Source organism: Lithobates pipiens, unplaced genomic scaffold (assembly GCF_037356315.1).
Source record: "Lithobates pipiens isolate NorthernLeopardFrog02 unplaced genomic scaffold, aLitPip1_a1.2 Scaffold_3, whole genome shotgun sequence".
NCBI classification, from domain to species: domain Eukaryota; kingdom Metazoa; phylum Chordata; class Amphibia; order Anura; family Ranidae; genus Lithobates; species Lithobates pipiens.
In genome coordinates, this window is record NW_027507790.1 from 169,430,175 (window position 1) to 169,458,167 (window position 27,993).

Genomic DNA, 27,993 nt, shown 5'->3' on the forward strand with positions numbered 1-27,993 from the left:
ATGCCATTTCCTAAAGAGGATGGGAGGAGGAGGCCTTAAACCAAAACTTCCCCTTTTTTGTGAAGCTACACTTTAAATCAGGTGTTAGGGAGAAAACATAATATACATTCCTTCTCTTGCAATGTAATAGTAAACATTTAGAAACCTAACAAAATTGTACCAATATATATGTATTCAACTGCATATTCATGGCCCAGTCAAAAGACTGTGAAAAAAAAAATAGTGTAACTATGTAGCGCCCTACTCTAGTTAGGCTATCAGACTAAATTTAGTTAATGTCTTCACTGTAGTGAGTGGAGCAGTAATCTCATAGTTTTTTCTAAAGCTGGGTGCTTGATTCCTCCTACTTGCTTCTTGAAGAAGTTTCCAGAAAATAGGGCAGGAAGATTCAATTGACCTGTATAAATATTTATCATACCTCAGGCAATGAGGTGGAGATGTTCAGCGAGTGGTTGGGGAGGTGAAAAATGCTTGGGAGGCCTTGCCAGAGTGTTCTTTGCCCTTCACGAAGGGTTCCAGCCCCCCTGAGCTGCTGCCCCTGGGAAATAGCTACTGAGGCAAGGAATTGCCATCTGGGCCTCTGCAGAAGCTAGTCTGAGGGCCTGGAGAAGATTGCTAAAGGATTAGTTGCTGGAGGGCACCCACAGTGGACATTTTGTCCCCTGCTAGGCCCACTTCCTGGGGATTTGCTCAGGGCTATGTAATGTAAGTAATCAAATCGTCAATCCTCAAAGCTAGGAAAATACTCATATCCCTATTACTGTACTATGCACCTAAGGCCATCAAGATGAACTGGAGACAATCATCTCCCCCCTCTGTCAGGTTCTGGAAAAACCTAGTGAATGCCAGTTTGCCCCTTTATAGAGCCACCTACTCGGGCAGGGGTTGCCCACAAATTTTTTAAAAGTTGTGGACCTGTTGGTTAGAAGATAATACTACGGCAACTGATGCAGTAACTAACCCTTAGATCAACATTATGGTTATAATATGGTAGTAGACTGCCCCAAGTACTCCTACGTCATGTTATCCTGCCTTTATACTATTGAGCACAGATTCTCCTGCTTTTAACCTCTCCCCACATTGGGGTATTGATAAGTAAGGTTTTGCTTGTTGTCGGTCTGCCCTGTTGAGGCCTGTTGCTGTGGCCGCATCAGAGATTTTTATCCCTTTGTGGGTATTGTTAGCCCCTGTGTGGGCAATTTTCTATGTTAATGAAAAACTCAATAAAAAATATTTTGCAAAAAAAAAAAGTAATCAAATCATTGTCATTTGATTAGTTTAAACAAATTTGTTGTGGACTTTTGCTTTGCTTATTGATCCAAGCAGGATTACCATCGAACACCTATGTAATAGTGGTGTCACCTTCTTATGCACAATTTTTCAGAAAAAGATATTTGTTTGTATTTTGCATATTACTTTTTGTATTATATAACAATCACTTATTATCTGACACCTATGTAATAGTGGTGTCACCTCCTTAATCCTAATTTTTGAGAAAGGACATTTGCTTGAACTTTGTTGTATTTATTTTATTGAGACTTAAGGGTGCAACATTTTATTTGGGCTCATATACAGTAGAGTACCCTGTTATTTAGGGTAATCAGGGTGCCAATCAATGGCGTAGTGTGAAGGGGTGCAGGAGTTTCCATAGTGACCCTGTATTTAGCTCCAGGGGGGCCATGGCTCTCTGTTTTCACTGTACATGCTGTTTTTTTTTCAAACACAAAATCCTGGAAACAGAATCCAGGTCCGATCCGCCTTGTGTCTCCCAGGGCCCCAGCTGAGCTCTGTAATCCAGTCCAGAGATTCTAGTTTGCCTTCTTTCCAGACCCCAGGCCACACCCCTCCCCTGCTCTCATTGGCTGCAGACGAGAAGTCTGAGTTAATTAGTAGTCCAGGAGAGGAGCTTCTGTAACCTAGGTAAGAGACACACTGCTGTGCAGGAGAGGAGAGTTCTCTTATGTGCGCACAGATTAGAACAGGCACACTGACACTGCATCTGACCTACCAGCACAGACACAACACAGACAGAAATGTTTTGTAATATAAACGATCCTAACACCTCCTGAAATGGGAACTGATGTTGAATGGTACTCTGATGCGATGAAGGGGGCTCGGATGTGATGGAGGGGGCTTTGATGTGAAATGGAGACTCTAATGTAATGGATGGGGCTCTGATGTGATGGAGGGGACTCTGATGTAATGGAGGGGGCTTTGATGTGAAATGGAGACTCTGATGTAATGGAGGGGGCTTTGATGTGAAATGGAGACTCTGATGTAATGGAGGGGCTCTGATGTGATGGAGGAGGCTTTGATGTGAAATGGAGACTTAGATGTAATGGGGGGGGAGCTCTGATGTGATAATGGGGACTCTGATGTGAAATGGAGACTCGGATGTAACGGAGGGGGCTTTGATGTGAAATGGAGACTCGGATGTGATGAAGGGGGCTTTTATGTGAAATGGAGACTCAGATGTAATGGAGGGGGCTTTGATGTGAAATGAAGACTCTGATGTGAAATGGGGGCTCTGATGTAATGGAGGGGGCTCTGATGTAATGGAGGGGGCTCTTATGTGAAATCTGGGCTCCGATGTTATAATGGGGGCACTGATGTAATGGAGGGGACTGCAATGTAATAGTTACATAGTTAGACAGGTTGAAAAAAGACACAAGTCCATCTAGTTCAACCATAAAAATAATAAAAAAAATACAATCCCATATACCCAATCCTATACCCACAGTTGATCCAGAGGAAGGTGAAAAAACCCAGCAGAGCATGATCCAATTTGCTACAGCAGGGGAAAAAATCCTTCCTGATCCCAGAGAGGCAATTTGATTTTCCCTGGATCAACGTTACCTATTAATGTCAGTACCCAGTTATATTATGTACCGTATATACTCGAGTATAAGCCGAGATTTTCAGCCTCTTTTTTGAGGCTGAAAGTGCCCCCCTCGGCTTATACTCGAGTCATCGCTGTCTGCCCGCTCGATCAGCGTGTCGAGCAGACAGACAGCGGCCATTCTGATTCAAAAGCCGCGCCTCCGGCTCCGCCTTCGCCTGTGATAGGCGGAACACTGAATTTCCCAGCAGCCTGTGTTCCGCCTATCACGGGCATCTTCTCATCCTCGTACTACGGACGAGGATGATACGACGTCCGTGATAGGCGGAACACAGGCTGCTGGGAAATTCAGTGTTCCGCCTATCACAGGCGAAGGAGGAGGCGCGGCTTTTGAATTTTACAATGGCCGCCGACGAAGAGGGCACGGGACGGAGGCAAGGCAAGGCACGGCACGGGACAGGACGGGACCGGACGGGACGGGACGAAGGCAAGGCACGACACGGGACGGAGGCTCGGGACAAAGGCTCGGGACACAGGTAGGCTGGACACACACACACACACACACACACACACACACACACAGATGGAGACACACACACACGGATGGATGGATGGATGGAGACACACACACACACAGGGATGGATGGATACACACACACACAGGGATGGATGGATGGATGGATGGAGACACACACACACAGGGATGGATGGATGGATGGATGGATGGAGACACACACACACAGGGATGGATGGATGGATGGATGGAGACACACACACACAGGGATGGATGGATGGATGGACACACACACACACAGGGATGGATGGACGGACACACAGGGATGGACGGACACACAGGGATGGACGGACACACAGGGATGGACGGACACACACACAGGGATGGACAGGCATGTCTCACCCTCGGCTTATACACGAGTCAATAAGTTTGCCAGTTTTTTTGGGGGTAAATTGGGGGCCTCGGCTTATATTCGGGTCGGCCTATACTCGAGTATATACGGTACATTTAGGAAATAATCCAGGCCTTTCCTAAAGCAATCTACTGAGCTGGCCAGAACCACCTCTGCAGAAAGTCTATTCCAAATTTTCACAGCTCTTACTGTGAAGAAACCTTTCCGTATTTGGAGATGAAATCTCTTTTCCTCTAGATGTAAAGAGTGCCCCCTTGTCCTCTGTGATGACCGTAAAGTGAATAACTCAACACCAAGTTCACTATATGAACCCCTTATATATTTATACATGGTGATCATATCCCCCCTTAATCTCCTCTTCTCAAGAGAGAAAAAAAAGTTCTTCTAATCTTTCCTCATAGCTGAGCTTATCAGTTTGGTTGCCCTTCTCTACGCTTTCTCCAGTTCCCCAATATCCTTTTTGAGAACTGGTGCCCAAAACTGAACTGCATATTCCAGGTGAGGTCTTACTAATGATTTGAACAGGGGCAAAATTATATCTATCTGGAGTCCATACCTCTCTTAATACAGGAAAGGACTTTGCTCGCGTTGGAAACCGCAACTTGGCATTGCATGCTATTATTGAGCTTATGATATGCCAAAACCCCCAGGTCCTTCTCCACCATTGATTCCCCCAGTTGTACTCCCCCTAGTATGTATGATGCATGCATATTCTTAGCCCCAAGTGCATAACTTTACATTTATCAACATTAAACCTCATCTGCCACATAGGTCCCCAATTAGAGGTCAGCTTGTAAATTAGAGACATCCTGTAAGGAAGTTATTCCACTGCATAGCTTAATGTCATCTGCAATGGAGGGGGCTGTGATGTGATAATGGGGGCTCTGATGTGAAATCTGGGCTCTGATGTGATAATGGGGGCTCTGGTGGGATGGCGGAGACTCTGATGTGAAGGCGGAGGCTCTGATGTGATGGTGGGGGCTCTGATGTGATGGTGGGGGCTCTGATGTGATAATAGGGGCTCTGATGTGATAATAGGGGCTCTGATTTGATAATGGGGGCTCTGATGTGATGGAGGAGACTCTGATGTGAAATCTAGGCTCTGCTGTGATAATGGGGGCTCTGATGTAATGGAGGGGGCTCTGATGTGATAATGGAGACTCTGGTGTGATGAAGAGGGCTATGATTCCGGTGCTTGCTTCAGTTACTCACTGTGGTCCCTGGGGAAGGTGGTTGGTCCCTTTGTGGTGACAGCTTCCCTTCTACCTCCGACCACTGAAAGATTCTCCAGCTGGCAGAACCATCATTTTTGATTGGACTGCAAGCCACAGTCCCAACCCTGCACTGCCCTTTTACTTCTGGATAGGCCCTCAAACGGCCTGGCAGCCTGATTCTCTGAGGATAGGCCCAATCTCCAGCCTAGTAGCCTGGGCATAAAATACACGTCCACCCAAAAAGCTGTCCAGGTAGCACATAACCTAGATCACCTGACCTCACCCGAATATATAGGTTCTTCCAGCAGGCCAAGGGATTCAAGAAAGCCCCTGCTCATTAGCTGAGATACCCCATATACTCATAGCCTGAAATTAGAAGAAATGACTGCACACCACTGTAGATCAAAATCTTCTTTATTTGGACATCCCAAAAATTACAGGCATCAGAATGCTGGGTGGATGTGTTTCGCACACGTCACATGCACTTATTGATTGACTAAGGTAATGACTAAGCACATGTGAAGTGTGCGAAACCCATCTACCCAGATTTCTGATGCCTGTAATTTTTGGGATGTCCAAATAAAGAGGACTTTGATCTACAGTGGTGTTCGGACTTTTTACCCCCACGGCCGGGCCACCTCAGGGGACAGAAGCGACCGGCCTGAAGGAGTCACAGGCAATGGAGGCACCTCGCGGGGCTGAGGTGGACTGCCCCGGCCATGCAAATCAACAAGAAAATCAGCAGACGGGTATGCAGTGAGAAGGAGCGAGCGCGCAGCTGCTGGTCCCTCGGCATCCAGTGCAACGCCACCTGGAGGGCTATCTGAAGAGGAGAAAAGGGTCATCTGAGCAGAGGTCAGAGGGAGAACTGACGGGGTCCGTGGACAAGGTACCCTTGCGGCAAGCTCCAGTAGGGGAGATGAGAAGGTCGGCTGGTGGGTTTGCCCCGGTGCAGCCAAGTAAGTCACGTTTACTTTTCACTAAAGCGGGGGAAGTGTCTGAGAGTTGGGGAGCAGGCTGTGGGGGTAGAGGGGAAACTCAGCCGGGGTCATCAGGAGGACCAGCAGGTCCTGGGGAGGCTGCACCGGTGGTGGGCATTGGTTTTGGTCCTGCAGCAGGGGTCGAGAACAACATGAGGGGTTTCTTGGCGGGGATTAAGGAATTGGTCAGTAGGTTTGAGAGGAATGACGGGGCTCCCGCCAACCCGGCGGCAGCTGGGGTGCCACCTACTGGGGGGCGTGAGGAGGCCTCAGTGCTTAGGGTGGAAACGAGTGCAGCAGTAACGTCAGCCGGGCCCCCGGTTGGAGGGAACGTGGTGACAGAACAACCGGTTACCCCAAAGGCCACAGTCGATGCTGCAAACAAACAATACATTATATGTTTGGCGGATTCCGCTAAATGTGAGGTGTATGTTTGTTTCGAGGGGCCTTTGGGGGCGCATCTGAAGCCGGAAGTACGTGAGAAGATATGGAAAGGGGAGTATGTGGAGATATTTTCACTACTGCCATTGGAGAAGTTTAATCTGGACAGGGTGAAGCCTGATCATTCCAAAAAAGAAGATGAAGAAAAAAGGAGGTATAGTCTGATTCCCAGGATGTTTGGCAACTGCTTGCAAGTGGTTGCAATCATGGCCAGTGTCATTGGAGAAAACAACACTGAGCATTGTTCAGCTCTTTTTTGTTACATGGACTCGGTGGGGGAAGCATACAAAGTATACGGGGGCACAGCATGGCTGCGATATGATGAGTAGTTTCGGAAACGGAGGGCAGTGGGGCCGTCGCTGAGAAGGGATCATAAGGACATCAGCCTCTGGATGCAGCTCATGACATCGGCGAGGGCCCCGGGTCAGTTTTTTTGGAGGGGGGGCGGTGGACCTTCTTCCCCTGGACAATCGGGCAGTAAGAAAAAGGGGACATGTTGGCAATATAATGAAGGATCCTGCAGGTTTGGTGGCTCATGTCGGTACAAACATGAGTGTTCAGGTTGCGGGGGGACACACCCCCTGCCCAGATGCTTCAGACAGAGAAAGGGCCGTACCGGAGACGCTGCGCACAAAAGGGAGGACACCGGTAAGAGTGGAAAGAATGCAGCCATTCCTCACTAGGTACCTGGGTAAGACAGCAGCGCGGTTGTTAGAGACAGGATTTGATGAAGGTTTCAGGATTCCAGGTAAGTTGGAGGCAGTTCCACCGGTGTCACGAAATTTAAAACCTGCCATGTTACATTCGGACGTTAATTCACCACCTGTCCTTTTCAAAAGGGGGGTCGGTTAACGATGCCCTTAAGCCGGAGGATTGTACGGTTAGCTACACCTCGTTTGATGCGGCGGTTGGCTGGGTTCGCCGGTATGGGCGGGGGTCGTTGATGGCCTAGTTAGATATTGAATCGGCTTTCCGTTTGCTCCCGGTTCATCCGGACAGCTTTAGGCTATTGGGGTTTCATTGGAACGATAAGTTCTACATTGACAAATGCCTGCCAATGGGATGCTCGATATCCTGTGCCTTTTTCGAGACGTTCAGCTCCTTCGCTTCGTGAAGTGGGTGGTGAGGGATGCCGCAGGAGTGAACTCTATCATCCACTACCTTGATGATTTCCTTGATGATTTTCCTCCTGTGTGTCCCTGGCAGCAGAGCCCTCCTTCATGCCGCGTTTGTTGTGTCCCCTTCAGCGGCAGCCAGTGCTTTCCCGGGTTTCTCTGTGTGTTCATGGGAGAGGGGAGGGGCCTCCCCTCTCCACTTCACACAAGGGATTAGTCCTCACAGCGGCAACGGCGGCCATCTTCTTGTAGCCCGCCAGCTGTTTTTGCTAAAACATTCCCGATTTTCCCAAGACAAAAAGCAAAATCTCTGGAATTTAATCTGGACAAGCTCCGATCGGAACGAGGGCCCCAAAATCGGGATTGTCCCGGGAAAATCGGGACTGTTGGCAAGTATGTAATCAGCGGTGCTGCACTGGCTGACAGCATAATCTGTACACTTGCAGTAGTGGTAGAAGGTACTTCATCCTCCTGCACATTACTAGTTAACAGGGCCGGACTGGGAATAAAAACCAGCCCTGGAAAAAATTTCATACCAGCTCCACAGCATTATTATACCAGCCCAACAGCATAACGTCATTATTTTCTTGTTCATGAAAGGGAAAACCATACATTTTAAAGCACATTTGATGAAGAGTGTATTATATATAGATATGAAATCGCATAGGTATGTATATATATATATATATATATATATATATATATATATATATACAAATTCTAGTTAAAAGTGGTAAGTGGACAATCATCAAGGGGCACCCCAGGAACTCAGAACGTGGGGGGGGGACCACCTTCCACAGAAAGAATACACTAAGGTAAGGTGGGTGGGTGCCCACCAAATGCAGCTTTACTCTGCCCCTGAATGCAGTCTCACTGTGCCCACAAATGCGGCTTCACCGTGCCCACCATTGCAGTCTCATTGTGCCCATGAATGCAGCCTCTCCTGTGTCCCATGTCCCAGTCTGCAATCCATGTCTGTGGGAAGGTGTGTTGTTGATGCTCAGTACGGTACCTTGCATACCAGCAGGATATCCATGATGGCCAGCAGCAGGCAGGGTCTGTTCTCGTTTTGGACGGGGACGGTGCTCCTTCCAGAGGATCTGTTTGCTGTGAGATGAAGTGGTCCCTGGCCACCTGCACCTTCAGTTGTCCTCATTTTCCGGCCCCAGTCAGCCTGTCCTCTGGTCCTGGGGAAGTGGAGAGCACTGGGTGGGAGCTGGAGAGAAGGGGGAGCAGATAGTACTGGCGGGGTTGGAGAACACATGGGTGGGGGCAAAGAGCAAGGGGTAGTGGAGATCACAGGGGTGGGGAGCAGAGAGCACTGGGGGGGGAACTTGAGAGTACTGGGGGGGGCAAAAAGAACAGGGGTGGAGAGCATGGTAGGCTGAGAGCACTGAGGGGGCTAAGAGTGTGGGGTGGCGAAGATCACTGGGGGGGGGGGGGGGGCAGAAAAACAGGGGTGGAGAGCACAGGGGCTGGAGAGTACTGGGGGGATACAAAGAGTAGGGGAGAGTGGAGAGTAATGGGGGGGAGCTTGAGAACACCAGTGGGGGCCAGAAAGAACAGGGGGAAAAGCACAGGGGACTGGAGAGCATTATGGGGGGTGGAGAGCACTGGTAGGGTTGGAGAGCATATGGGTGGGGGCAAAATGCAAGGGGGAGTGGAGAGTACAGGGGTGGGGAATGGAGAGTGCTGGGGGGAGCCAAAAAGAACAGGAGTGGAGAGCACGTGGGGGGTAGAGAGCACTGGGGGGGGGATGGAGAGTGATGGGTAGAGCTTGAGAGCACCGGGGGGGCCAGAAAGAACAGGGATGGGGAGAATGGGGGGATGGAGAGCACTGGGGTGGGGGCTGGAGAGTGATGGGGAGAGCTGGAGAGCACGGGGGGGGTGAGAAAGAACGGGGGGAGAGCACTGGGGGGGAAAGAACAGGGGGCGAGCACTGGGGGGAGTGGAGAGCACTGGGGGAGAGCACTGGTGGGGTGGTAACAAGGGGAGAGAGCACTGGGGGGAGTGGAGAGCACTGGGGGGGAAAGAACAGGCAGGGGAGAGCACTGGGGGGAGTGAAGAGCACTGGGGGGGGAAGAATAGGGGGAAAAGAATGGGGGGCATAGGGGGGAGTGGAGAGCACTGGGGGGAGTGGAGAGCACTGGGGGGGAAAGCACTGGGAGGAGTGGAGAGCACTGGGGGAAGAATACTGGGGGAGTGAAGAGCACTGGGGGGAGTGGAGAGCACTGGGGGGAGTGGAGAGCACGGGGCGTAGAGAGCACTGTGGGGGCTGGAGAGTGATGGGGAGAGCTGGAGAGCACTGGGGGGGTGAGAAAGAAGGGAGGGGGGAGAGCACTGGGGGGGAAAAACAGGGCGAGAGCACTGGGGGGAGTGGAGAGCACGGGGGGGGGGAAGAACGGGGGAAGAACACTGGGGGGAGAACACAAGGGGGGAGAGCACTGGGGGGGGAAAGAACGGGTGGGGGAGAGCACTGGGGGGGAGAATGGGGGGAGCACTGGGGGGAGAACAGGGGGGAGCACTGGGGGGAGTGGAGAGCACTGGGGGGAGAACTGGGGGGAGTGGAGAGCACTGGGGGGAACAGGGGGGAGAGCACTGGGGGGTGTGAAGAGCACTGGGGGGTGTGAAGACTGGGGGGTTGAAGAGCACTGGCGGGGTGAAGAGCACTGGGGGGTGTAAAGAGCACTGGGGTGGGGGTGAAGAGCACTGGGATGGTGGCTAGAGAAGGATGGGGAGAACTGGAGAGCGGGGGGGGCAGAAAGAACAGGGGAGAGAACTGAGGGGGGTGGGGGCTGGAGAGTGTGGTGTGGGAGGAGAGCAGGGGGGGCAGGGAGCACAAGGTGAACTGGGGGGGCAGTAAAGAATTTGGATAGGAGGATCAGCAAAGGGGGCTGCATATAAAGGAAAAGAGCTTTCTATATTCCTCCATGCAGAAGCTGAATGCTTGATTCTCCTCTCCCTCCTGCAAGCATTCAGCGGCTGCATGGAGGAATATAGAAGGCTCATTTCCTCTATATGCAGCCCCTCCGGCGATCCTCCTATCCAGGCACACAGGGCGGGCTGTACGGGCGGCATATCATTCTCTTGATCACAGTGCTGGCTGGCTCTGTGTTCGGCGGCTGCTCTGTAACACAGCCCCGCCCCCCCAGATCGGCTCATGTGATAGGCGGAACGTTGATTCTGTCTACTGTCACACGAGCTGGTCTGGGGGGGCAGGGCTGCGTTACAGAGCGGCCGCCGAACACAGAGCCAGCCAGCGCTGTGATCCACAGTAACAAGCACCAATGCAGCCGCAAATAAAAGCGGCCCCAGGGCAGGCGGCCTACCGTGAGATCTCCCGGTATCCCTGTAGGCCAGTCCGGCCCTGCTAGTTAACTCATCATCATTTTCTCCCCATTTTCCAGAATAGGACAGGATGTCCAAGAAGAGTTCTGACAGACCATTGGACCCGGCCCTGATATTTTTCTCTCGGGTGGCTCAGACATCAGTGCAAGCAGTTGGGCCTGACCTCGGCCTCTAGTAACGATTGGTGCGCTGGGTCCTAGAGTAGTCGCTGGGACAGGGGTATCAGCTCCCTGCATGACTTGGATGGCAATCAACGGTTTTGGGGCATCACTCTCCGAATGGACAGCAACATTCTTGTCCCAATCCACTTGTAGGATCCGTAGGTGTAGGGTTGGAGGGACAACCACAAACAGATGCTCCCCACAACGTCCACAAACGATCCAAGGCCTCAACTGCGTAGTCAGACCAGAGCACTTTCCACAAATCTGGCCCAGGGATTCGTAGCCCCCAGCTGTATACAAGGCAAGCTTTCCATTTGGTGCATACTGCACTCCAGTATCAGTCAGGACAGGCCTTCCCCACTCCGCCATCTCTCTCATGAATTGCACCATCTCCTTCACTAACCCACAATTAGACACATGTGGCAACACTTCCTTATCCTCCTCTGCAAAGCGGGAACTCTTCCCCCTGCCAACGGATTGGTGTGAACCTTCTTTGGGAACTGTGGCACCCGCCTGCTTCTTGCTGCGGCATGCCAAAACTGTATTGGAGTCCATTTTGGAGTCTGTATTAACCCTCAAAGCGCTGGCGGAAAGTGTCAAAAGATCAAGCTGATCCTCTCCCCTGAGCAATTAGACTTGGTGGTTCTTCCCCACATTGATAGTGCACATGACAACACAGCCTATAAAAAGAGTAAGTGTTAATTACCACCTTCCCACAGAGCCAGACGAAATCCTGATGGAGCTGAAGCCGGTTGCTATGAGTAACGGCTGCAAGGACAATGCCTTAGCCCCACGTAGGGCACCAAATGTAGCAAAGTCTCTGGCCTTGTCCAGTCTAATGAGAACTTTCCAAGCGAAAGATAGCTGACATCCTTCTGTATGTGGTGGGTTGTGAGGCATAGTGGATGCAAGGTGGACAAAGTTATTGGGTGCCAGATACTTCTTGGATGTAAAAGGAGGCTTTTATTTCTCTTAAAAGTCCATTTTGTATTTTTGGTGGATAAGAGGGTTAAGACCAGGACACACTGAGCTCCAGGTCTCTCACTGGACCTTCTGATTCACTGACTCCATATCCCTTGAGCTCATCCAAGGCTGGCAATGGTATCTCCTTTGAGAGTCACCCCTGCTTCTCTGCTGGGCACTCCAGACACTTCTCAAGCTTCTCCCCTGCTAACCGGTGAGGTCCCTGGCTTGACTCACAAGGCTGCTCAGCAAGTGTCTCCTCTGCGGGATTGGTCCCTGACTTGATCACCGCCTGAAGTTTCCAGATTCTCCACCACGCTCTTTCGTGAGAATATGGTTCCGGTACTTGTTTCAGTTACTCACTGTGGTCCCTGGTAAAGGTGGTTGGTCCTTTTGTGGCGACAGCTTCCCTTCTACCTCTGATCACTGATAGGTTCTCCAGCCAACAGAACCATCAATTTTGGTTTGACTAGAAGCCACAGTCCCAAGCCTGTGTTGTCCATTTATTTCTGAATAGGCTCTCACACAATCTAGGCAGCCTGATGCCCCATGGGATAGGCCTAATCTCCGGCCTAGCAGCCTGGGGTGTACAACACACATCCACCCAGACAAGCCGTTCAGATGGCACAGAACCTAGAACACCTGACCTCACCCGAATATATAGGTTCTCCCAGCAGGCCAAGGGATTAAAAAAAAACCCTGCCCATTGGCTGAGATACCCCATATATGCTGGATCATTAGGCTTTCTTATCTTCCTTATCTCACCTGGAGCGGCAGGTTTTCTTTTTTCCATTACTCATAAGCTGATCTTGAATTGCCCTTCTAATATCTAGTACCACCAAGTACCCGGCCACCTAGTGTTAGAAAAGACAAGTGCAGCAAGGCCAAACTTAGGGAGAAATCAATACAACTCTATCAATCAACCAAGCTAACTACCCTTGGCAAGTAAATTTGTGATGAGCTCTCTGACTAAGGCCCAGGGTACTACAGATGCTTATAGATTCTCAATTGAAATATGTTAATATTTTTCTCTAACTGTATTATTTATTATCTTTGTAGCTGATATTACAAGAAATGGCTATCTCAAAAAACTTCAACAACTTGAACTGCAAATCAACACCAACGTCACTGAATCTGGGTGGAGAACATTTTTTGAGAGATCAGGTCACATGCCGGAGCTCAGTCATCTGGATATAAGTCGCATGTACACTCAGCATATTAAGTCCAACGCTTCAACTGTCATTTCCTTTGTGCGATTTGTGTCCAGACAACCACACTTGTTGACCATATTCATGTATGGCTGGCTACTTGATAAAGATGATTTAAATATGTTTAACACAATGAAAGAGAGTCACCCTCAAGCTAAAAGTTTACTCATTGCGTGGCAGTGGTATTTGCCATTTTCACCAACCATTGAGAATTAAATAATTAAATGCAAAGGATCCCAAAAAGCAACCCCCCCAAAAGATTGAAGGCATACAAGGTAAACCCTTTACAGATTTTGACAATTTAATCCAAGGAAATTATGAAAACATGCAATTTCAGAGACTACCATTCATAATAAATGAATGTCAAAAAGATCAGGAGATCCTGAACTTAAATGCAAACCTTTCAATCGCAGCCTTGTATGGCAGCAGTATCTACCCTTCTCAATAATCACTAAGGGCCCATATACACTTTTGCATTGCTGTAAAGCATGGTAAAAGGCATTTTACTGCACATTACTGTAACCAGGGCCATCTTATCAGCATCATGGGCCCCTGGGCAAAGTAATGCACTGGGGCCCCTACCAGCCTGCCATAATTTACGCACCTACTCCCAAGAATTAAAGTGTAAATAGTTGATAGAATTAAACATATATTTATTAGTAGTTTAGAATTGATTTTAAACAGTAATACAGGTTCTGGGACACTGCCTGGACCATCCCGGGACAGCTTAGTAAAAAGTGTGACTGTTCTGGCAAATCTGGGACAGTTGGTAAGTTTGATATAAATCAAGACTATTATGGAGCCCCCATGCACCTGGTGTCCATGCCCCGACTGTAGCGCACGCTAATGTAAAGGTATATAGGTGCATTACAGTGTATTGCTATTTATACTGAATTGCACCCCAACATACATATACAGTGAAAAAAATACACCTGTGCACCACAATGCACGGATGTGTGCTTCAGTGTGCTGCTTTGTCAAAATAGAACAGGTGCATTTTTTTGTGTACTGAGATACTTTGAGAACCTATTAAAAAAAAAAAAGGCTGCCTTACTATAACACACACAAATGTAAATTTAATGAACCCTAAAAGTCATAAACATGCCAATTTTATTCTCCATATATAAAAAAGCAGGCAGGGTAAAGATGGTATCAATAATAAAGCTACTGTGCTTCAAAAATGGCGGTCACAGCACTCCAATATCAGCAAAAGTAAATCTATTTATTGCACAAGCGTATCAAAGTACGTCTCTGCTCGGGTCTAAGGCTTGGGCATACATGGTCAGTTTGCTTGATCAGACATCAGGCTGATAAAAAAATAAATAAAATGGATTCCACCATTCACACATTCCCCCATGTGTTTCCTCGCTATCAGAACACACTCATTGATCAGCACTGCAGCCAATTGGCTGCAGCACTGACGGAAGAAAAAATTCAACAACATTCTGAACAACAACCTTGTTCAGAAGAAGTCGATTATTAGATGGACTTCTCTGAAACGAGAATGGCCATATAGGCATCAAAATTTGACTGGTCTCTGCTAAACCGGGCAAATTTGAGCTATCTTTTCAGCTTTCAATGCTGTCGCACTTTGAATGACAATTGCGTGATCATGCAAACTCAATTTTTATAATTTTGTTCACACAAATAGAGCTTTCTTTTGGTAGTATTTAATCACCACAGTTTTTTTAATTTTATTTTGCTAAATAAATGAAATTTTTTTTTGGGGAATAAAATGTTTTTGTTTGTTTCTGTTAAAAAAAAATTGCAAATAAATAATTGTTTATAAATTTAGCCAAAAAAGTATTTTGTTAAATTTTTTTGGTGAAAATAACCCAAACCAGTGTATATTATTTAGTATATAGGAAAGTTATAGAGTCGGCAAACTATGGTATATACAGTATCTAAAAATGTATCAACCCTGATGTACTGACGGCCTATCTCATTTCTCCAAACAATTCCTTTTTGGAATGTAGACAGTCCAAGGTATTTAGTAAGAGGCATGGCGGTTTTTTTTTTCCAAGTTGTAATTTTTTGGAAAATAAAGAAATTTAAAACAAACTGTCACCAGTGCAGTACAGTGTCATTATATAACTGGTGTGTTGGTGATCAGGGACACTGAAATGACAGTACGACAAAAAAAAGTTATAATTTTTTTATTACATTTTTCTTTTTTTTATCACACTGTAACCAGAGCATTATAATGTTACCATAGTAACACTGCTCTGCTCTGGGGAAGTGATCATGATTTATTTAATTTTTTTACACATTATGTTTGTTTACAACAATGTACAGTATTACATTACTATAAAACAAGCATTTTGCAGAATGAAACTCATTCAGTCTGTTTTGTTATGATTAGCTGTGATTGGTCAAAGCTAATCACATGGTACAGATGGGCTGTGATTGGCCCTGTCTGTACCATGTGATCGGATTGACCAATCACAGCTAGCAACACATTTGTACACATTGGATGGCTTGAAAGGAAGCCATCCATTGTGTACAACTGTCATGTGACCTGCTGTGATTCATTACGGCGGTCAGATGGTACCGGAAGTGAGCCGGTACTCAGATTGGTCATTGGCTGTGTACCCCGATCGCGCATCCTGACAAGACGTCATATGACATCCAGTCAGGATGAAAAAGCACCCACCTGGCCATCATTTTGCTAAAGGATGGGAAGTGGTTAAGAGATGTGCTTCAGTTCTCTTGTGCAACTACACCGTTCCAGTGTGGTGTGTTGTGATAACACATCCCAATGTACTAAGGGATTACGCAGCTCCACTGCACATGCATAGTTGCCAACATTGTAAAAAAAATGATAGGGACACTTTGTTGTCTGTAGGCGGAGTCCTATTATAATTAGGGGACGGACCATTCATTTTTAGGTGTGGTGTAGGGTGGAAAGGAAAATGCGGCATGCGAAGTGGTGAAAATGGGCGTGGCTTAAACTAAATGTTGGATGTGGCTTAAAGGGGGTGTGGCTCAAAAGGAGTGTTGTTCGAGTACATAGCTCCCAACTGTCCCTGATTTCGAGGAACTGTCCCTGATTTGTAGCAATGTCCCTCTGTCCCCATTCCTTTAATTTGTCCCTCATTTTGGTCTGATCTATATAGAGGTATATAAAATGCACTTTTTATCTATCAAAACGTGTTTTCCAGCACTAAACCTTTCATCTTATTTCTAAATTGCTGCATTTGTAAATTCCACAAGCCAGTATAAAAGAATAGTAGTGGTAAAAAAAAAGCACTCGTGGGTTTAACCAATCTTGTTTTTTTGTATAATTCTCCTTTCATGGCGCGTGGCCAGGGGTGTGTCCTATGCCTGCATACTTTTGCTGATAGGTGTGGGTAGGTATAGATAGGTATGCGAGTCTGAGATGAACAAGGGATGGAGGGAAGAAAGAAATAGGGAGAGAAGGAAGTAAAGAAAGAGGAATGGAGGGACAGCAGGCCCAGATCCTACAATAGCAATATGTGTATTCCAGAAAGTTTAACAATCAGCAGATAAAGATACTCCAAACACCTGGTGTTAGCACTTTCAATCATCCCGTTGATGGTTGATATGGTGTCAGGATGATTGAAGCGCATTTTTTCTATTATTACATTTTAATATAAAATGAAATAGTTCAACTCACTATAATGCATAATGTTGAAAAAGGTCAGAAAATTGGCCTTTGCTGGTGTGGTGGTGTTGCCACAACACTGTAAGCCCTCACAGTTACTCTTGGTGGGCTCTGGAATGGGCCCTGCTGTGAAATATATCAAGAATTGTAATTACCTGCTCCTGTTGAACAGGGTCAGAAAAATTGGGCTTTAGGTACTGGTGCTGGTGCCACAACACTGCAACCCCTCACAGATACTCTAGTTGGAACTGTAACAGATTCTGTTGTTGAGTGCAGAAACGAGCCCTGCTGTGAAATATTAGATTTAAAAATTGCAATTACGTGCCCTGTTAAACAGAGGCAGAAAAATTGGGCCTTAGGCACTGGTGCTGGTACCACAACACTGCAACCCCTCACAGATACTCTAGTTGGAGTGCAGGAATAAGCCCTGCTGCAAAGTATTGCATCAAAAATTGTAATTACATGCCCCTGTTAAACAGGGGCTGAAAAATTGGGCTTAGCCACTGGTGGCGGTGCCCAGAACCAAAAATGTTCTTACAAGCTATAAGCATGATCATTGAGGAGGAAGAAGATAGTCACTCAGAATAACAGGATAGGCAGTCTTAAAGGGACCTGACATTTAAAAAAAAATTATTCTGTTACATCAGCATCAGGTGCTTGGTAGGTGGTGGTGATCCAAGACTGATTCATTTTTATGAAGGTCAGTCGATCAACCGAGTCGGTGGACAAGCGCACCCTGTGATCGGTTACAAAGCCTCTGAATGTGAGTTCCGAAAGAACGCTGGATGCAGGAGAGGCCAGTAGCTCAGTTGCATACTGTGCAAGCTCTTGCCAGTGATCCATCCTCAAGACCCAGTAACCCAAAGGATTTTCGGTGGGAAAGCTGATCTTGCCCCTAGGTATTCCTGCACCATGTAAATCAGACACTGGCGATGATTGCTGGAACCGATCATACCTTGGGGCTGCGGACTAAAAAATTGTCTGAACGCATCGGTCAGACACCCACCTTTTCCACCGCTCCTTCTGTGACTGACCGAAGCCTCAGCAACACGTTGTTCAGGACCAGGAATTTGTAATCTCCCAGGCTCTGGGAACGCATTGCACAGACCTTTCTGCAAGGCCTCCCAAAGATGTTTCATCCTCTGTGACGGCAAGATAAGGTCTGCAACCTTACCCTTGTAACGTGGATCAAGGAGGTTTGCCATCCAGTAATGATCCCTCTCCTTGATCCGATGAATACGAGGATCCTTCCGCAGGCTTTGCAGGATCAGGGAGGCCATGCAGCGTAGGTTAGCTGAGGCAATCGGTCCAGAGTCCCCTGGGTCACTAAGGATGACATGATCCGCAGCCACCTCCTCCCAGCCACGTACAAGTCCATAGGTTTATGGGACTGTAAATGATCCCTTAAAGACTGCTGCTGATGCTGAGTGCTAGGCTCCACCTCCATGCTGACACAATCCTCCTCCTCGTCCTCCTTGTCCTCTTCCTGTGTGATTGGCAGGCCAGTAGGAACACTCTCTGGATAAAGGGGGCCTTGATCATGGCCCACTGGTGTGGGAAAAAAAAACAAGCTCCCCTGACCCTGTCCTGGTACCATAGTCGCACAGGTACTCATTGATGGCCCTCTGCTGCATGTGCAGCCACTGCAGCATGGGCAACGTTGAGTTCCACCTGGTGGGCATGTCACAAATTAGGCGGTTCTTGGGCAGGTTAAATTCCTTTTGGAGGTCAGCCAGCCGAGCACTGGCATTATATGACCGGCGGAAATGCACACAGACTTTCCTGGCCTGCCTCAGGACATCCTGTAAGCTTGGGTACCTGCCCAAGAACCACTGCACCACCAAGTTAAGGACGTGAGCCAAACAGGGCACATGGGTCAGTTGTCCCTGTCGGAGGGCGGAGAGGAGGTTGGTGCCATTGTCGCAAACCACCCTTCCTGGCTTAAGCTGGCGTGACGTCAACCACCTCTCAGCCTGCCACTGCAGAGCTGACAGAATCTCTGCCCCATTGTGACTCCTGTCCCCCAAGCACACCAGCACAAGCACTGCATGGCATCTTTTTGCCTGCGTACTTGCGTAGCCCCTTGAACGCCTATGGAGCATCGCTGGTTCCGAAGACAAAGCACAGGAAGAGGCCATGGAGGAAGAAGAAGAGGAGGGGGTGGAGGAGAGAGGTGTGTCAGAATCTCCAGTAGTAGCATTTTGGAGGCGTGGTGGCAGAACAACCTCCAACACTACTGCACCTTGTCCTGCATCCTTCCCATCTGACAGCAGAGTCACCCAATGCGCCGTGAAAGATAGGTAACATCCCTGTCCATGCCTGCTGGACCATGAGTCAGTGGTAATATGCACCTTACCACTGACCACCCTGTCCAGTGAGGCCAAGACATTGCCTTCCACATGCCGGTAGAGAGCCGAAACTGCCTTGGCATTTGGGAACCTGCCACTGAGGAACTGCACATTCCACAAACTCACGGAAGGGGGCAGAGTCTACCAACTGAAAAGGCAGCAGTTGAAGTGCTAGCAATTTAGCCAAGCTAGCATTCAACCGCTGGGCATGTGGATGGCTGGGAGTGAACTTCTTTTGGCGGTTCAGCAGCTGGGGCAGGGAAATCTGCCTGGTACAATCTGACGTCGGTGTACCGATAGCAGATTGCCAGCAAGTACTTGGCTGTGACACACCTAATTCTACACCTTCATTCCTCTCAGTGCAGGTTTCAGAGAGGACTGAAGGTATAGTGGGGTTGGAGATCCCAGCTGATGAGGAGGAAGGAGAGGTCCGCTTTGTTCTTTGATGTGGGTCTTTTAGGTACGCTTGCCAATGAACTGCATGGCAGGTCGACATATGTCTGGTCAAGCATGTGGTGCTCAAGCGGCTGATGTTTTGGCCATGCGAGATACTCTTGAGACATATGTTGCAAATAGCAGTGGTGCAATCTGATGCACTCATCTCAAAGAAGGCCCACACCAAAGAACTTTTGGAATAACGTGGAGAGACAGCAGCGCCCTGCACATGCGGAGCTCTGAGGTGTGATGCAGGCGTTGTGCTGCCCTTAAGCTGGCCCCTTGAGGGCATCCTGCCTCATTGGAGATGTGCCTCCTCCTCCTCTCTCCTATCAGCCACCCACGTGGAGTCAGTGACCTCATCATCCCCTCCCTCCTCATCACTGGAGAAAACCTGACAGTATGCTGCAGCTGGGGGAACGTGACTGCCAGATTGCTGTCCTTGGGCACCCCCTCTCTCTGGGCTCACGTTACTGCCTTCCTCTAGCTGGTTACCATCATCAGAGCCTTCAAAACGTTGGGCATCCTCCTGGACCATGTACCCAACACTGTGGTCAAACAGTTCGGGGGACTCCTCTGGAGGACATGGTGGGGCTAGGGAAGGAGTGACTGATGCCATTGAACCGAGGGAATAGACCGCATTGGCAGCTGCTTTGCCAGACAAAGTACCCTCAGCCTGGGTGAGAGAGGATGAGGAGGATGAGGACGGCTTGGTCTTCCACTCTACCAAGTCTTCGGCTCAGCGCGGCCAGCTGCCGAAAAAAAGGACGAGCGTGTCCCACGGCCACGTGCTGATGAGGATGCACCGTGTCCACGACCAGCACTGTTGCCTCTAGACACAGAGCTCCCTTGCCCTCTTTTATTGGCTTATGACTGCCTCTCCTTGTTGGCCTTCCAGACAAACTAATGGTCTGCAGGGAGATGTAGCTGCACAAAGCTGGGACGTATATATATCCTGATTATACTGCAGCTAGCAGAATCAACTGCCTGTCTGTGGTATTATTAGTATGAGAACACCGGCAATTGTATTCAGGTAAGCTTTAGGTAAACACTGTGCAAAGGACACTAAAACAAAATACTGCAGCTCCCTGCCTGTATATGTAGAACACCGGCAATTGTATTAAGGTAAAGCTTTAGGTGCACACTGTGCAAAGGACACTAAAACTAAATACTGCAGCTCCCTGCCTGTATTTGTATGAGAACGCCAGCAATTGTATTCAGGTAAAGCTTTAGGTGAACACTGTGCAAAGGACACTAAAACCAAATACTGCAGCTCTCTACTTGTATTTGTATAAGAACGCCGGCAATTGTATTCAGGTAAAGCTTTAGGTGCACACGTTGCAAAAAACACTAAAACAAAATACCGCAGCTCCCTGCATGTATTTGTATGAGAACATGTGAAAAGTGGGAAAACAGCGCTGTCTAATAGTCCTAAAAATTAATAAATACAAGAATTTATATATGTAAACAAATGAATTTCTGCTGCAACTTAATGTGAGATACACACAATACAATACTATTCAAAAGAAAAAGCTGCGCTGAAAAATCATAAGTGTGCGTGATATACTACACCCTTATATAACAATAGGTGTTACAAATTACAGTGTAATTAACCACTGCTACCGCGCAAAAACATGAAGTAGTGCAAAACACATTTGTATCAATTATTACAATAACCCATGTGAAATGAGCTGTGTACATAAACGTAAAAACATTTTTAATACTTTAAATGAAAGTGAATAACGTGTATATAGTCCACAAATAAATGGAAAGTCCACAATTAAAGTAAAAAGGGATGCAAAGATAGATCTTCAATCCTCTCAGGTGACACTGCACACAACACCCTCAAGACGTGATAGAATACACCAAGGAAAAGATCCTCCACCAATAGATCTACTGCAGCTTACCAGCTAGCTAGATCTCTTTTTAGGGAGATCCAACGCGCCTATGGCTTATCCCCCAGCCTGGGTCTTTGTGCTGGAAGCATACGATGGTCCACTCAGATCCAATTACCTCCTCCTTTAATCTCTCATTCCAGCCATATTAGTAAATGGTCATTGGAGCAGAAAAAAACAGAAAAGGTCCCATAGCGTAACTCCACAAAATTTTATTAAAAGCACATATACGACAATATTGCACTTACAGTTAAGCTGTATAAAAGCGTGTATCCAAAATATGTATGGTATGTGTACCCGGCCGGCTCTCTATCACTGCACGTCACTTCCTGGACCGACGGGAAATGGTGATGACGTCAGAACGCCGCTCAACCCTATGAGAACGCCGGCAATTGTATTCAGGTAAAGCTTTAGGTGCACACTGTGCAAAGGACACTAAAACAAAATACTGCAGCTCCCTGCCTGTATTTGTATGAGAACGTCGGCAATTGTATTCAGGTAAAGCTTTAGGTGCACACTGTGCAAAGGTCACTAAAACAAAATACTGCAGCTCCCTGCCTGTGTTTGTATGAGAACACCGGCAATTGTATTCAGGTAAACCTTTAGGTGCACACTGTGCAAAGGACCAAAACAAAATACTGCAGCTCCCTGCCTGTATTTGTATGAGAACGCCGGCAATTGTATTCAGGTAAAGCTTTAGGTGCACACTGTGCAAAGGACACAAAAACAAAATACTGCAGCTCCCTGTCTGTATTTGTATGAGAACAACGGCAATTGTATTCAGGTAAAACTTTAGGTGCACACTGTGCAAAGGACACTAAAACAAACTACTGCAGCTCCCTGCCTGTATTTTTCTGAGAACGCCGGAAATTGTATTCAGGTAAAGCTTTAGGTGCACACTGCGCAAAGGACACAGTACACTAAGTGAAAATAGTGCAGCTCCCTGCCTGTCAGTATATTATGAAGAGAATAACAGGAACGGATCTAGCTAAACTGAATACAGTGTATAAATATATATACAACACACCTGGGATGCATATATATCCTCTACACACTGTAACTGAAGTTAACTGACTCACCTGCCTATTCTATCTAACTTAAATCAAATGACACCGTCTCTCTGTCTATCTCACTCCACCACCGCAACACACTACACAAGGCCGCCACGCAGACGGCCTTATATAGTGTGGGACGTGTACTAAACCCCCTGAGACATAATTGGCCAAAGCCACCCTGGCTTTGGCCAATCATGGCTCTCTGTTTTTTCTGTGCTGTGATTGGCCAAAGCATGCGGGTCATAGTGCATGCTTGGCTAATCAGCAGCCAGCAATGCACTGCGATGCCTGCATGGCGCAAATGGCCCATAGTGTTTGGAATTCGCCGAACGGATGAACAGACGATGTTCGAGTCGAACATGAAGCTCATCCCTATTCTTTACTGTAAGAGCGTCAAGGATGTGGAATTCCCTTCCACAGGCGGTGGTCTCAGTGGGGGGGCATTGTTAGTTTCAAAAAATTATTAGATAAGCACCTGAACGACTGCAACATACAGGGATATACAATGTAATACTGACATATAATCACACACATAGGTTGGACTTGATGGACTTGTGTCTTTTTTCGACCTCACCTACTATGTAATATGGGCCAAGTTGGTGGAGTCCACATCCTCCACAGGAAGATCATTCAGGGATCTGGGGGTGCAAGAAATTTAGAAATACCTGCAATCAGGTCTAGATCTGTCTCTGTCTCAGTTGGCTGCCTTAGAGTCCAAGTGTCGGCCCTATTGACCTTCTTGGGAGTCTCGCAGGCCGGCCACCATCTCGTCCAGCAGTTCTTCAGAAGGGCAGTAAGTCTCAGGCCCCAGAGGGGGCCAAGATTTCCCAAATGGGATCTTCCTCTTGTACTCGACTCTATCTCGGAGCCGACTGAGTCAGGCCGATGTCCATTAAGGGTCTCTCTTTCAAAGTCTGCTTTCTTGTAGCTATCACATCGGCCAAGAGTGTTTTTGGTATCGAGGCCTTCGGTCACAAAAACCTGTTTCTAACCTTCTTTCCGGACTGGATAGAACTCATACCCATGCTGGACTCAAATCCCAAAGTCGCATCAGTCTTCCACAGAAACCAAGAGATCGTTCTTCCTACCTTCAAGGCACCAGAAGCCACTGAGGCTCATCCCCTAGATTTGGGTGAGACACTGAAGGAGTACCTTCAGGCTGCAGCCTTGTTTAGATGGTCAGATCACCTCTTTATCCTCTTTTCTGGGAAAAAACAGGGGCAGACTGGCTTCATCTAGGACAATTGCATCCTGGATTGTCCAGGCTATCCAGCAGGCGGTTACAGCGCATCTCATCTAGGGGCATCTCGACTTCCTGGGCGATGGCTCGATACCAGACTACAGACGTTATCTGCAGGGTGGCCTTGTGAGCCTTCATCAACACCTTCATGATGCATTATTGTGTGGAATCTGCACCCGTATCTTCTGTAAGTGTTGGTTTAAGTATCCTGTTGGTTGACGGGGCAATTTAAAGTTTTTGTTGATCAGCAAGCCTGCCCATGTGATTTGGTTAGTTATTTCCCACAGGTAGGCTGCCATGGAGTCTGTCAGGAAAATGGAAAATATTCCTATCAAATACTTACCATAATTTTCCTTTCCTGATGGACTCCATGGCAGACGGAGTTCCCACCCATGGATCAAGAACTGGCTAGTTACGGAACACAGTCTCTGGCTGTGAGCTCAAATTTATAGGAATGGGGTCTTATAGTATTGGAAAGGAGGTGGGTAAACCCACACGTAGGCTGCCATGGAGTCCCTCTTTTTTTACTTTTTGCTATAATAAATATCCCAAAAAACATTAAAAAAAAAAAAAAAATTCTTCATTAGTTTAGGCCAATATTTATTCTTCTAAATATTTTGGTAAAAATAAAAAATTGCAATAAACGTATATTGATTGGTTTGGGAAAAAATTATAGTGTCTACAAAATAGGGGATTTATGGATTTTTCTATTATTAATAGATCTCATTTGAAGATAAACTCATACAATTCAAGATAACACATCAGGCATACTATACACCATATAGACTACATAAAATAAGCCCATCAAACTCTTAGAACTGCTAGAGATGTGGACAGGTTCCAGGAGATTTTATCCATATATTCTGGATCTGCCTAGGTATCGTCATGTTCTGGGCAGGAGTCATAGGCGTGATTGTGGAAGTTATGTCTGTTACTCTAGATTAGAGTATGGCTATTTTCCTTTTGGGATTAGTGGAAAAAAATATTTATACAGTGGCAAAGAACACAAATAAGCTTGCTACTTTTCTTTGACTTTTGTGTAATGTAAATGTGAATACAATAAAGAATATAAAGAAGGTCCTGTGTGAGCTTAAATAGAGATTGAATGTATGTGTTGTTAGATGTATATTGAAATAATTAATAAAGAAATAAAAAAACAAAAAAAAAACAAACACACTGTATATAGCTGGTTGCTAAGCAGTGGGCCCGGGAAGTTGGCCGCTGTGTCATTAACAACCAATGAGTCATCAGCTGTCACAATCTGGAAGCCACCATTAACAAGAGGGTCCACAGATCCGACCCCCCCCCCCCCATGTGAATGCGTATGGGGTACATTGTACCCCTACTAATTCAAAAAAAAAGTGTCAATAAGAAAAAAAAGCACAGTTTTTGACAATTCCTTTATAAAAAATCCAAAAACAATGTCCTCTGATGTAGATCCATTGTAAATCACACCGCTCGCCAGACCCGGAAAAAAAAAAAGCTCTGCACTTGGCTAAGTCTAACCGCTGACTGCCCGCTCTTCCGTCTGACAGTTCTTAAATGGGTAAAGGGCAGGGCCATAGAACAGGGCTCGGGATCAAGCACACACCAGTGCCCCCCTAGCAAGTGGCTTGCTATGGAGGCACTGGTCATGGGGAGGAGCCAACGGGGGACCTGAGAAGTAGAGGATGGGGCTGTTCTGTGCAAAACCATTGCACAGAGCAGGTAATTATGACATGGTTGTTATTTTTTTTTAAAGCTAAACCTTTATTACCACTTTAAGGTTTGAACATGCACTACAGACACAAATTTAGCTGTTGTGATATATAACCAGTGTTAATTTTGACATCAGATTTCAAATTAGTTTTAGTCTTTTGACTAAAATGACATTTTAGTTTTAGTCATATTTTAGTAGATGAAAATAGTGTTAATTTTGTATACGAAAATGTTTTTGTCGACGAAATTAACACTGTCATGCAGTTTCCATCAACTCTTTTCTACCTTCAAAGGGTAACTTCACTTTCATGGGAAAAAAAATTGCAAAAAAATAAATATATAATAATATAGTGTATTGAATTCCCACTCAAGTCATATTGCAATTGAATGTTATTAAAAACTACCTTTACTTTTTAATCTGCAGCACTGTATTTTTCTGTAAAGTGCAATGCAATATGGCTACCTGAAGATGTTCTGTACACAAAATGTGTACAGAACACCCCCCCCCCTCCCGAAACATAATTTCCCGTTTGTGTGATTGGCTCACTGATTTTCCCAGAAGTCTGCACTAAGATACAAGACAAATATTGAGCATCCCCTGCAACAAAAATGTAATTTTTGGTGAGATACTGCCAATAGGAAATCACATCTAAAGGGATTCAGGCCCTGCAATTTTTCTCATTAGAGCCCTGCAAGTGCAGCAGTTGGTTGATAATTATGAAACCACTCCTATTAGATTTACTTAAAACATGGACACAGACAAACAATGATTTCTTTAGAATACCAAAAGGTAGGGCTCTGCAACAAAATTTGTTAAATACTTGTAATTTACATAGATCACCCAGAGGGGAATGTTGTTTTCTCAACAAAAGTGGAGTTACTCTTTAAAGTAGGACTTTACCCATAACAAGTTGATAACAAATTATGTTCTTTAGCATTCCACATAATAATTATGCTACCAAAATTAGTGTGTGCTATAAATTGCCTCCAGCATTGTTCCTGTTTCTTGCCAGAGGCTGCCATTTAGCTGAAGCCCAGAGCCCCTGAGCAGCAGTAAATGTTTAGGCTGTCAGCAGATTGGCCTCTAGTGGCTCTGATTTTCAACACCGTGCCAAAAAAAAAAAGATACACTGAGCATGTGCAGAGCAGGGTGGGACAGTGTATTAGTGAATTTTAAATAGTATAGGCACTTATTTTTAATGGTTTGCATAGCTACACTATATTGCCAAAAGTATTGGGATGCCTGCCTTCACACACATATGAACTTTAATGGCATCCCAGTCTTAGCCCCCGTACACACGGTCGGACATTCCGGCAACCAAATCCGTCAGATAAATTCAGACGGATTTAGTCCGGAAGTGGTCCGGAAGTGGTCCGGAAGTGGTGTTGCATACCCACGGTTGGACTAAGTTGTCGGAATTTCCGGTTGCCAAGAACGCGGTGACGTAAGCCGCGTACGACTGCACTAGAGAATGGAAGTTCAGCACCATGTTCGGCACCCTTTGGGCTCCTTCTGCTGATCTTGTGTTTATCGCGTGTTAGTAGAAGTTTGGTTAGAGACAATTTGCCCTGTTTCCAACCTCATGGCCCTTGAAGCTGCTCATCCTGGCTTGCCCCCCCCAAAGCGCCCGCGAGGTCAGAAACCAATACATGGAGTACTTTGTGGGTAGGGGGGGGCATTGATATGCCAGACAATGTCTGAGAGGCATTATTTTAATAAATTTTTCTTTGAAACTCCAATAATCTTTGTTTTCATTTACTGCTTGGCTTTGTTTTAAGTGTCTCAAAGGTATTTTTGCTGTTTTTTTGGGCCTTTTTTAACAACAGTGCAAACCCAAGTTCTGAGTAAGATGAGGTGCCTCCCCGCAGTCTCAGCCTTGTCCCCCACTGCCGACTTACCTTACAAGAAGAAACAAAAACTGACTTATGGGGCTGCCTAGGAAGGATTCCACCAGCTAAAGGTCCTGCCTCCTTCTCCGCAGATTGTCCCTGAGGCTCCTCCTCTTCCGACTTGGACAGCTCACCCTCAGACCTTTCCAATGTCACCTCTTCCCCTCTCTCCGACACCTCTCCAGAGGACGTGTCCCTGGATGCTGAGGATCAGTGCAGCTGCTGGCCCCGCCTCCTCTCACTGAATCTGCCCACTGATTTCCTCGCCGCTTTGCCCGGGCCCTAGGAGCTCTCTGCACTCTTCCCTCATGCATCCCCCCGCAGTGCTGCTCTCAACGGATTGATTCCTCCACCGAGGCTCTGCCCCACTGACTCATTGCCAGGGTCGGCGCCCGGGTGGTCCTTCAGCCGCGGGGTGGGCCGTGGAGAGACTTCGGTGCTCCTGGAGGACCCGCCCGCTGAACTCTGTTTGTGAGGGGGATTCCAACCCAGTACCACCTCCCGTGGGCACAGCGGAACGCTTCGCATGTGGTCCTGAAGAGGCCCGAACAGGACTCCCGGTGTGACACTAAGCTCTAGGGGAGGAGTTCGGGGAGAAGCGCTCTGGAGGCT

The 27,993-nt window shown here is 47.0% G+C and overlaps 1 protein-coding gene across 2 annotated transcripts in view; it reads left to right on the plus strand.

Moving 5' to 3' along the window:
* The window catches only part of LOC143940766 (baculoviral IAP repeat-containing protein 1-like), a 128,653-nt gene extending 113,655 nt beyond the window's left edge, over positions 1-14,998 (plus strand). For both annotated transcript variants that reach the window (XM_077462483.1, XM_077462484.1), the window contains exon 11: positions 13,047-14,998. In XM_077462483.1, coding sequence (XP_077318609.1) covers positions 13,047-13,411 — 365 coding nt within the window. In that variant the 3' untranslated portion in view covers positions 13,412-14,998. The remainder of the gene's footprint in view (positions 1-13,046) is intronic.
* The last annotated feature ends 12,995 nt before the right edge of the window (positions 14,999-27,993 follow it).